Here is a 12,810-nt window from a genome sequence, read left to right on the forward strand (position 1 = left end):
TATATATATATATATATATATATATATATATATATATATATATATATATGGGCATAAATATCTAAACACACTAATAAACTCAGGGTGGCACAATCATCAGAGAAGGCAGGCAACAAAACAACATTATATACTCAGTAAATTATAGTAAATTTTATGCTTACGTGTATTTGCGGCGTGTGCACAGGAGGGGAAGTTGCTTAAAATGAGAGAAATAAATTAAGAGCAACTGGGCAATGTTGTCCGTTTACCACCGGGAGCAACTTAGGAAATTGCCCACTTAGAGCATTGGCAGTTTGTTATACATGAAACGACAACATCAACATGTCATAGCAGATACAACGAACGAACGAATGCAACTTACTACACAATCCGCATGAACATAATTCGTGGAATTTTTAAATGCAACTTTCTGCGCATACAAACGTACAAACGTACACATGGCATAAGACGTTTTTTTTTTTAGCAGCATATGCTTTTTACTTAATCACCCCAAATATCTAGTGCTAATGCTGAAAGCAAAGCATAAACCATAACGACAATTTGGTTCGGGTTTTCGTTTTACAAGGAACTGAAAGTGTTAGAGTTTACAATGATTTGTTTCTTTCGCATTTATTCCTATGAGTATCACCTACAGAAATGTGGTCAGTTGTATGAGTAACAAAAAAAACAAAAAAAAAAAAAAAAGGAATGGCGTTAAAACCCATTTAAAATTATTAAATAAAAAAAAAAAAAAAAAAAAAAAAAGAATTATTATTTTTATTTATTTATTCTTATTTTTTTTTTTCTTCAGAAGACCGTAAATTATTTGCAAATTGGTTACTAGTTACTGCTGGTACATCTTCGCCACGTACTAAGAATGATATTAATTTTTTTCCATTTTTTTGTTTCTTGCAATTTTTTCCCTTTTTCGCCATATTCAGAACCAAGTGGAAACGTCAAACCGCAGTGGGCTTAGAATTATTGGCAGAAGCGGGTAATTTTGCTGCTTTTCAACGTTTGTACGGCGGCTCTCCTTATTTGGGAGCTTGGCCATATCCAGGAGCTCAAACGGCACACGGTGGTCCTCCACCTTCTTCAATAGATCTTTACTATAGGCAAGCAGCTGCTGCAGCTGCTATGCAAAAACCTTTACCCTATAGTCTCTATGCAGGAGTGCCGAACATGTCGCATTTGGCCGGTTTACCTGTAGCGGCGGCGGCTACACCGTTTTCACATCTCTCAGCGTCCAGTTCATTATCATCGCTAAGTAGTTATTATCAAACGGCTGCGGTAGGTCAGGCGCCAAATGTAACACCACCTGCCAGTAACGGAGCATCGATGCCGCCTTTGGGTGTTATTAAACCAATATCTACTACACCGTCTCCTACACCATTAGCTGAATCTTCACCCACGCGAACTGCCGATACTCGGTCACCCAGTCCAACTTTAAATCCTGGCAGCCCGCCTGGTCGCTCGGTAGATAGTTCGTCGCAAGCTCACTCTGATGATGATGATCATATACAAGTTTAAAGGCAAGGAGAGAGATAGAGCGAGAGAGAGAGAGAGAGAGCAAAGGTTTGAGAGATAAATAAGAAAACACAAATACACACATTCGCAGTCGCACTTAGAAGATATTTTTTTTATTATATGTATGCATAGAAGGCTCAATTTTAATAATCATGTAAATGTTAACAATTTTATTTTACTCTAGTTTACTCTTATAGTTAGCCTACAATTGCACAGAAAGTTATTAAATAGGTAAAGCGATTGCCTATATTTTTTAATTTTTTATTTTCTTTATTTTTATTTATTTATTTTTATTAATTTTTTTTTTTTTTTTTTTTTTTGCGCTAACAGAAGTATATGAGAATTCTATAATGTAAGTACCCTCACCTACAGTCCTTGCAATCAGTGTATGTTTTTCATTTTATAAATATATTAATGTAATTATGAATTTCAATTCATCTCCTTAGATGTGTATATGTATGTATGCCGCTGTACAATTTTTTCTATTATTATTCTGTAAATTAGTTATAAAAAAAAAAAAAAAATAAAACAAAAAAAAATCAAAAAAATAAAAAATAAAATTAATTACCCTAAAGCATTAAAAATTTGTTTAAGAAATCATTTTAGCTCATCGCTAATAAGTTTTTATAAATGTTCTTCTTATGCTCTTTAATTCGGTTAATCGCATTCGTTACATGCAACGACAACAACTAACTAATATAATGCTCAGTCTCACCTGTTGCAGTTAAGTGAAAAATATCTGCCGATTAGGTTATCAATAGCCTGTTGCTTTAGTTTTTTGCCATTTTGTACAAATAAAAGCCATTAGCCATAGATGAGCGTAATAAGTGTTTACCAGTTGTTAGGTAACACAGTTTAATCATTCGTTTTTTTTTTTTTTTTTTTTTGGAATCTGTACAGAATTTTTATCTTTCCCAATACACAACGCGCCATAGAAAGGTACATTTAATAAATCAAAACACTCAGATATATAAAGCGCCGAAATTGTGGAAATTTGTTGATAGGTAGTCATACGGAAAACTTTTCTCAGAGAATTTCAATTTGCTCAAAAGCTTTAGTCGCAAATTTTTCTATTTCTTAAAATATTCCTTTTTTTTATCCACTATCTATCCAATCCATTACTTAAGCGTAACATTTAATAATCGAAAAGTTATTGGGTTTCTCTGGATTTAGGCTCAGCGCACTAAGTCAACAAATCGCAGCAATTGTCGCATTTGATCGCTGACGTTTGAAGCCACGAGATCTGAAAACAAGTGAGAAAATTATATTCGATTTATATCCATCACCGTTATCCTAAAAAGACTAGAAATAGAGCAAAAGAACTACATCTCTGTATGATATTGAATAGAGGAAACTGATTTATTCTATTTTCAGAATAAGAGCGAAAGTTTTTATGGTGTGTGTGTTGTATTTGATCAGTAAGAAGAAAAAACTCGGAAAGCAAAAGTGCTTACAGTTCTTGTTGCATAGGCATGCGTACGCTGTAGGTGTATTCTTTGAAAAGTTTAGATCACTTCCAAATCATTTTGCAAATTCGTCCTTCAGAACGCGAGAATGTTTACCACAGATTGTTACTCAGTTGAGTAGGCGAACCGATGAATAGCCGAGCAGACGGACGTTTTATGATACGTTCGAAATTTGAAACTAGGCAAGAAGTTATATACTTTATGGGGTTTGATAGAACACACGTTCAAACAATTTTGTAGATTTATATGCTATGATGTTTATGAGTAATGAGCAAAAAAACAGTTTTTTACTGCTTTGCAAAAAGAGCGGTATTCTCCGTTAACATCTTACTATAGACATATCCTTTGAGTAATTTGGCCCGTTTTCAATACCAATCCGCTTGCGAGAACTTCCAATGTTTCCGTCAAATTTGAAGTCGTTAGTTTCACTTTTGCGGCCATTACATTAAACAGACGGACAGACGGACAGACAGACATGCTTAAATCGATTTCGAATCAACAATCTACATACTTTGTGAAACTTCTCTCGGGGCGTTTTGAGAAAATGAATATGCCCTTCATCCTACAGTCTGACGATGAGAGCATTACATATACACAGGTGGGTAAAAAAATAGATGCATTATGTATTTTTCGGTTTCATGCCAGGGAAATCCTATAAGGCCGCTAGCTATTGCAATAAAAAGTTGAGCGCTTTTATAGTGCTTTAGAAGCTTTCTCATGTGGGCAGCAAAATAGCTGCGCCGTCTTTAAAGTTTTAAAAACTAAAGCATTTTGTAATATTTTCTTGTAAAAGTGGATTACAAGCCCACTCCAAACCCAGATAAATCGTATTTCTTGAGAAGGAAATGCAATATGATAATGCAATGTTAGATATATATGATGTTATTAGGTAGGTCGAGTACATCGTTGTAACAAAGAAGACAGACGCCTAATTCATCAGCTTGGAAATCAAGGAAAATCGTATAAGATTACTGCCGCATTACTATGTCGGTCACAAAACTTCGTCACGAATGCTTTAAATTCCCAAAAAAAGTTCTCAGAAGCGCGTTATTTTTAAGTTTTTCACTATCCACCTGGAAGTATGCGATCTTTTGAAATAAACTACGTTCAAGTATGTGCTTGTACTTGAGATATAGTTTTGAAACCGTTAAACCATTAAACACAAAGATATCCTACTTTACAAATAAGTGATAAATATAAAAAATAATAATATAATAGGAGGCAAATGGAAAAGAATACCCTCCATTAACATAAAACAACACACATCTATTTTTCTACCCCTCTGTGTACAGATGTTATAACCAGACTTATGCTGTACGAACTGGGACGATAAAGATCAAGACAATTTTTATAAAAATGGGCGAAAAAGATATATTATCGAAGCAAATGTCTAAAATCGGTCTTTGTGAAAATCAAAAATGCAAAAGTTTTTTGCGGCCAGGATATAAACGATTGAAGCATTTGCGAGACATTAAATCTCCCCCTAGTCAACTTTATTAAAGAAATTCACAAAGAGAAATTTACTAAGCTGGCAAATGACTTTAACTCGAGATAATTTTAAACTAGACAACATTTTTTTAATAATAAATCTCTGCTGAATTAGAACAAACTGGCTTATCTATCTTGAATTGATTGGCAAGTGAACATCACTGATGTATTGAAAATTTCAAAAGTCGAATAAATTTTAATATGAAAGGCGCACTCTCATCTTCTGCTTAACTCAGAAACTTTGCAAGATTAAAAAAAAAAAAAAATATGATGAATTTACCTACACACTTTGTTCAGGTTTCAAAATTAAACGACTCATATATCACGTTTGCCATAATAAAATTTTCGAATAAAAAAATTCCCCTTACGCCTGGCAATGAAAAATTGTCTCAACAAATTGCAGATAAGTACGAAGAATATCGCGCTCAGAATGAATTTTCAGAATAATATCTCTCTTCTTATATCTGATACGAATGGTCGATCTTAAATCTGATTAACGATTCCTGCGGAACAAGCTGACATCTTATGGCAATTTAATCTATATAGTCTGATAGGAATTTTGATGAAAAATTTCAAGTAAACACAATTCAAAATCGAACCAATTCACTTCTAAGGACAAGCAATACGCGGAAAAATATTTGCAAATATATATTGAAAAAATAAAGACGAAATATTCTGTATTCGAAAACCTCTAATGCAAAATGATTTAGTGATTGGAAGAGTCATGAGTCATGATAGACTCTGCTATCGTGGCTTGTAATCAGTGAAATTAATAAACTTGATTTCCTTTTAAGTTTCTACTTACGTTGTAATCGTAAATTTTAAAAAGTTTTGAAAAATTCAGAAAATCCATTCAATCGAATTGAAATGCGAAATACTCGTATGCAGGAATATTGATCAAAAAATTGAATGCGTCACAACTTTGCCGATAGTCCAATAATTTATGTTTAGTTGAAAATAAACTAAAACATATTGATTGATATATGAAACATAAAATATTTGTTATGCGTTTTTGTTCTTTTTATTCAAGTATTTATTTATTTTTATTTTTTTTGTTTTTTTTTTTGTTTTTTTGTTTTTTTTTGAGTTTTATTAGCTTCGGGCAATTAAAAGCTTAAAGTAAAAAAACAACAACCCTTAATGGTAATATGTAATTGCATGCAACATGCATTTAACCGCAATTAGTGCATTTATTAGGGCAAGTATTAAATAACACTAAGAGAATGTAGTGTGGCATACTATGCTGAATGTAAGCACAAGGAAATGGCACAACAAACAACACGCTAAGGAGTTTGCCGAATGTTTGCGAGCTGTAAAACTGAGTGGCTGCGAGCTGTAAAAATGTCTCGTTGCTCAACTATGACAAAGTGCTTAAGCACTTTAAATATATATATATATATATATATATATATATGTACAGAGTTGTGCACATGTCTTGTGGAAGTGCTACTGCAAGCAACACATACGTTTAGTCACTCAAGGCGGTCGGTAGGAATTTTTGCATAAAAAAAAATTAAAAGTAAACTTCTCGAGCGTTTGCGTTATTTTGGTAATTAAACATGAAAAACATTTAACACTAAATACTTCAGGCTATATATATATATATATATATATATATATGTATATATATATGCCTGTGAAATATAGTAGTTCATATGTGTTTAAGTAATGCGTGTGCAGCTTGACAGGTATTTATAACTTTTACCAAGCAAATGTTTACTTTTTGACTTGACTGAAAACAATAAAGCAAACAGCAATAACAGCAAGAGCAGCAGCAATAACAGTAAGCGCAGTAGGCAAACGTAAAGAAGCAAAATGCAAACAGCAATAACAATAATTTGATATTATTGCAACATGAGAGTGTTGTTGTTCTTCAGGCCTACATACTATAATATACTCGTTTGTGTACTTGAGTATATGAAAACCCTTTCATTAAACGTGGTTACGCTCAATTAAATATTATGGTTTGTCATTTTGGCAAATAAAAAAAAAAAGCCAACTGCTTAGCAAATGATTCTTCGCTATGATAACGATAAGTAAGAGTCTTATCATGCATTTTATGAAGCAAAGAGAGAGGTAATCTTTGAAAACGAACGGAATATGTTCTTGGCGTTCTAAGAACGCCCTCTACACAGTTGTAGGCAGTATACAAACATCTTCCCACCGTTATGAAATAATAAAATAACGGTCCAATGTTTAAAGCACTTCAATTGTTTCAATTATTTCCTCTCTTTTATTCTCTCCGAATCTCTCTTTCTCGCTACTATATTAATAGCCATTAATTAAACAAAATAATTTTAGAACATATATAAGACTTTAAAGCAATTACGAAAAAGGGTGGGACTAAATACATATTTCATTTATAGGTATAATTCCGTTTTTTTTCTTGTTCTGTATTTCTCTTCTTATGGTCTTTTATAAGACTATAATTTAAAATATTAACACAATCGTTAAGTTGCTTTTACGACCAACTGAACAAACTAAACATTTTAATAAATTCCTTCGCTATTATTGCTACAGGGTGCTCCAAAACGAACTGATGGATTCGACATATCGTGATATGGCTTCCAAATTCACATACAATTACCACACAGATAACGAAGTTAAGAAATCAAGGCTAACTCGGCTTTATATTGTGTTCGACTTGTTTCTTTACCCTCCTATTAAGGACAACAAAGTCATTACTAATTAATAAATAATCGAAGGCCATAGCATTCCCATTATTATGTGAATGTATTTTGAAACATTTCGTAGAAGACTACGTATATATGATCGCTATACATATATATACTGAATTCTTTCCCTAATAAATAAAAAATTTGCACAAATCTTCTGTATTTGGAAAGACTTTTGTCAATAAAAGGCACGCTAATGCGACCGCTGGCAACAAAGCTTCGAACAATTCCGATAATGGCTAGCAAGTTATTTTCAATGATATCATAAAGTGATTGAGGTTCGAGCATATTCACAGCAATCGCTGCATTCTTCGGAGTTCCAAAAGCAACTATCAGAGGAACAAATAGTGGGAAAAGGAATACAAAATCTTCTCAAATTCAGTAATTGCATGCTTTGCCATGTTTCAAATTTGTTTCATTTTTGAAGAACAGCATTTTTTGTCATCTGCTCTCGGTTAATAAACGATCACGCCGCAACGGAGATACGAAATAAATGCTTTTTAAAATAGTTTACGAAATATTTCCAATATCCATGTCAGCTATATTCGGGAGCTATTTGCAGTATTGTTCTCAGCCTTGAGAAACGGCATAATGTGCTGCACTTATACGTAAATATTTCCAAGCCGAGTATTCTGCAGGGATAAAAGATACTTCTCCAGCAATCAAATTCTTTAATAGGGCTCGGCTTCTTCGATATCCTCATTCATTTGCACCGTAGTTGCCTGCATAACGCACGACAAATTGTTTGTTCGTTAACGACGTTGTCTGACTTTAGAACAATCTGCCTCTGTGAACCTCTTTATCAATTTTACTGATTTTGTTTTCTTTAACTCGAAATTATTCGAATATAATTCTCGTTACATATCTGCCCTTCGCCACTGCTCTTCACACTTCAACCGATATACTCTTTTGACTATTCACCCATATAGAGGACAATCCCGAGTGGATTGTCGTCTTAAAAAAAAAAAAAAAACAACCTGATTAAATTGGTATATACCGTCTCTTGGCTGTTGGCTGCACAAGTCAATTATCAATTACTAATAAAACATTAGGTATTTTCTTACCAAGAGTGAAGATGTCAGTTCAATTTGAGATACCTTTTACATACAATCACTCAGTACTGAAGACGTGAAAGCTCAACAAAAAAAAAAAAAAAGAAGGAAAACCGGTTAAATATATGCAATTGTTGCAGGCAAACATTAATGAATTAATATGAACATTTTTAAATAAACAGCTGTTAAGGTATGAGCGGACAAAAAAATTCTTGAATTATTTCTGACAAATTACGCAAAATGCGCAAATATAAAAATGTATCATTTCGTAGAGCATGCAATATTTAAAATTTAAGAAAAGCGATAAACACAAGCAACCAAACAACAGCAGTTGTAGTATTAATAAGAAAGGTAATGCTAGTAATCATATCAAAAATGCAGCTGCTTAATACTAATAACAAATCAAATTTTTGATGTCAGTCAAAAAATATGCAATAATCCTCTCCTCATCACAAATAACGAAATTCAACATATAACGCTAAGGAAGCAAAAAGTTGAAAATCCTTTGTGGAGAAAATTCAACGCTGCGGACAGGATTCGAACCTGTGCGGGCAGAACCCAATGGATTTCAAGTCCATCTCCTTAACCACTCGGACACCGCAGCTCCTCTTCAACTTGTAATTAATAGCACACTTCAATACAAATATGATTTTCATTTCATTTATGAAAAACGTTAATATATTTGTCAAAAATAGCAATAACAGAGAAAGAGAAAGATTGAATTATAAAATTCTTGCTAATTCTTTTCCATTTATTTGGAAAATTCAATTTGATTTTAATTTAATTTCTTTTTACTCGTATTACGGTTGATTTGTAAGGTAGCCGATCTAAATAGAGCCCCAGTCCAATTCAGCTAAAGTCGTATATAAAATAAAAGTACAAATCTGAAATTTATTTCTTACAGTTAATTACATAAACACATAGCTCGAGTCTATACTTTTCATATGCCTTTATATATATGCCTTTGTCAAGTAAATTGGATTTCTTGAACGAGTATATGTTATTTTTTGTACCTAACGCACGATGTGCTTATTCATTGACAAAATTTTTTAATTCTTGGATATATGATTTTTACAAATTACATAAAATGAAAAGTATTAAGCTCAGTAAACTTTAGATTAGCCAATCTGGGATATTGGTATGTAAGACTGATGTATGTAGAATTTCGATCAGTTGACATTGTATATTTCATGCAATTTTTTCCAGCAGAGAAGGACCATCATTTTTAGATAGTACCTTCCAGCCGAGAAAGGTTTAGTGCTAGCAAACTCTTGCTCACACGTGATAAGTAACTTAATAATTAACGTAACCAAAAAGCTTTTTCCACTTCTTAAAAAATAAAGACTGCGAAAAATCTATGTAATTGAAACGATGTTCAGATGAGCTTACCGAGGTTAATATTTAGTCTTTGTAAAATTGTTCCTTAAAGATATTAAAGTTGCGTTAACTAATTTAGTGAGTATGAAAAATGTTACAGAACTATAAGGTACTAAGAGCGTTGTACTTTCAGTTGACCTCTATTTTTGTGCTTGCTATTTAAACATATGCTTCAAATAGTAATTTGATTACGCTGTCAATTCGATGAGCCCTCCTCAAGTACCGTAAGTAAAAATGCTAACGCGAATTATAAGGTACTTTATCATTCATGACGAGGAAGCGATCGTTTGATACACTTAACAGTAAATTAATTCTTGAATACTTTAACATTTTAGTTAAAGATTAACCCAACAACTAATTGCATTTCCTTCATTTATCGCATTAGTAATAAAAATAATTTTATATAGAAGTTACTTTGCAACAAGTTGAACTGCTACAGTGATAAACTTCTTGCTCAATATCTTTTGCTTTAGTTGGACTACTTGGACATTGTCGCGACTGTCTAGATGCTCATATTACAGAAAATTTACAATATCAACTGTTATTTCAAGAATAATATCATTATTGGGATAATTGCTTCCTCTTTTGCTTTTATTATTATTTGAAATGCTTCAATATATCACAAAGAAAAGTAATTTTCTTATTACATTCATTGCGTTAATTAAATCATCTTGAAATACTTTCCCGATTGAAAAAATTTTTTTGAAAACTTCCCCTTTAACTAACTTTTAATAAAACGGATTTGTGCAATAAATGTAAGCCAAGTAAATAAATCAGTTTACTTGTATTTTTAATGACGCCATAATTTCCCACCTTCTTTAGAAAAACTTTGGCTTTCCATGACACTCAAGTTTTTGATATTATTAGAGTTCACAACAAAGAACGGGCTCTGAAAACTAATAGAGAAATCGTCCCTTATTTTTTGGAATAAACTATCACAACAATACCTAAACGATTGCCTTTACGGAAGTACTTTTTGCTCAAAAAATCTTCAGAAATATAGAACTATCTATTGCCGAATAGAAGAGAAAATTCCCACTAATCGGCAAACAACACAGCACAAAATCTTAAGGAAATAAAACTTTTAATTAATGAATCGCGCCGCTTACACACCAAGTATTATTTGTGGCAATCGCCGCTAATTAAAGAAAAACATTCTAAATAATTTATATTTGAAAAAAAAGAACGTGCGTTGGCCGGGAATCGAACCCGGATCAACTGCTTGGAAGGCAACTATGCTAACCATTACACCACCAACGCCCGGATTGCATATTCTTAAAGAAGCTATATAAGCCTTTGTATATTCGAGCTATTTGACTATTATATGATAAACAAAACAACAATAATGATAACTACTGCAATGAAAACTTTAAATGCTACCACCTACTTCTCTTGTCTTAACAATTGAAAAGCAAAGTCGAGTGCAAAGTTGAATCAAACAAAAGAGAGAAACTAAATAAATTAATATTTATACCAAAAATTATTTATCAATAAAATTGAACACGTACGCAATTGCTACCGAATTTACGCAAAAAGTAATCAACACACAACAAAGTTCATTTGCTTTAAAGGCAGAGAGCGAAAAAAGAAAAAAATTAAGCAAGAAAATCTCTCAAAGATATGAACACTTTTTACTCTAAACCAACAAAAAAATCGAACCAATCAATGATGTGCCTTCTGTTCAGACTGCTAAGGCTAATATTCAGCAATAAAATCAAAAATAAAAAAAAAAAAAGAGAAACAAATCGATAAACAAAATATGACCAAAACGAAAGAAAAGGGAGTGTAGGTACCATGTTCACTATGGCCAGCAGCAATAATCTCATGCAAACACGTGCGTAATGATAATTTTCTTGTGGTTACATAAAAAGCAAAAAAAATCTGATAGATGAACCGTAAGACATGACAAACTATAAAAATTTCTTGTGTTAATATTTGCATACGAAGTGAAAATGCCGTTGGTAACTGGTTTCTGGGCATTCATTATGCTTACCCTGCTGCCGCTAGTTATGCTCGGTGTGCTAGTAGCAGCAACAACCAATTGCCTTTACTTTGGCCCGTACATACCCAGTAGATGTTTTGCACAGATTTTGTGGTATTTGAATACTCATCATTGATAATTGTATAAATTGTGTGCGTTATATACAAGTATTGTCGGCAATTTTGTGAGTGCACGCCGGTAAAATCAATCAAATCATCATCATATTCAAGTGACGGCAAAGTTCAAGACGATGTATGGAGCAAGACCGGCCAAACTGGGCGCCAGAATGTTATTATAACAATTTAACATCAAATCCAGTCGTAGATCGAGAGATTATACGAATGCGCGCTTCTTTCAATCACAATTGAACAATTTTCAGCATGAGGTCGTAACAAATAATCAATTTGATTGATTTCTTCGGCCAAGACCTAAACGCTGTTGATCAAGAACGAAAGGTAAATAATGAGTTGTGTAAAAAAAAAAAAAAAAAAAAATACAGAAAAGAAAATGTTACAGTAGTCGCCGTTAACAATTTGTAAAGTTAAACGGTCTGATTGCAAGGCAGGCCGAGAGAACAGTAAACAACGTGATGATATGCAAAAATTTTCAATATGTATAACTTTGAACAGACAATACACGAGATAAATTTTATTAAGAAATTTTATGTAATTGAAAAACGAATTAAGATAAATGTTACAAATATTGAATTAAGAGAAAAAAAAAAAAAAAAAAAAAAAAAAGAATAAATAAATAAAATACAAAACAAAACTACGTAAAGTTTCGTTAATCATAACAATTTATATAATAGTTATTAACTTATGCTTTTACCCGTTTTTGAAGTTTTTGTTTATCTTTGCATTTTTAATGCATTTCTTATGATATACTTTAGCTTTCGTTTTATTGTTATTTCTTTTAATCTTTTTCGATATTCATGATCAGCAATGCCTGACCGTGTATGTGTGTGTATGAGTGTGCGATTGACTGCATATACGAGTATATGCTTTAGTATTATCTTGCATACATATTTGCAAAACAAGAGCATTGCCACTCATTGTCGCCTAATTTGAGTTGACAGGACCACCTTGAAGCCGTCGTCTTGTGTAATTTAATACAAGTTTTGGGGTTTTCATTAAATAATGCGATAAAAAAACACAACGTTCAGCACATTTATTTATTATTAAGGAGTTTAAGCTTTTTTTTTTCTCTGTAGTTCACCATTCGAGGGCATATTAACTTTGTTAGCCAGTTTATAAAACCGCGTAAAA

General features: G+C 32.5%; 1 protein-coding gene and 2 non-coding genes across 3 annotated transcripts in view; 1 reads left to right on the forward strand and 2 right to left on the reverse strand.

Annotated features, from left to right (window-relative positions):
• The window catches only part of LOC119641739 (homeobox protein B-H1-like), a 14,627-nt gene extending 13,118 nt beyond the window's left edge, over positions 1 to 1,509 (forward strand). Inside the window, 1 exon segment of the mRNA XM_038040564.1 lies at positions 921 to 1,509. Coding sequence (XP_037896492.1) covers positions 921 to 1,509 — 589 coding nt within the window.
• A 7,200-nt stretch (positions 1,510 to 8,709) lies between these two features.
• On the reverse strand, positions 8,710 to 8,791 carry Trnas-uga. Its single transcript has one exon. It is a non-coding gene; the product is annotated as a tRNA-Ser (tRNA).
• A 1,961-nt stretch (positions 8,792 to 10,752) lies between these two features.
• Trnag-ucc lies at positions 10,753 to 10,824 on the reverse strand. Its single transcript has one exon. It is a non-coding gene; the product is annotated as a tRNA-Gly (tRNA).
• Positions 10,825 to 12,810: the final 1,986 nt, after the last annotated feature.

This window comes from Glossina fuscipes, unplaced genomic scaffold (genome assembly GCF_014805625.2).
Source record: "Glossina fuscipes isolate IAEA_lab_2018 unplaced genomic scaffold, Yale_Gfus_2 0, whole genome shotgun sequence".
NCBI lineage: Eukaryota > Metazoa > Arthropoda > Insecta > Diptera > Glossinidae > Glossina > Glossina fuscipes.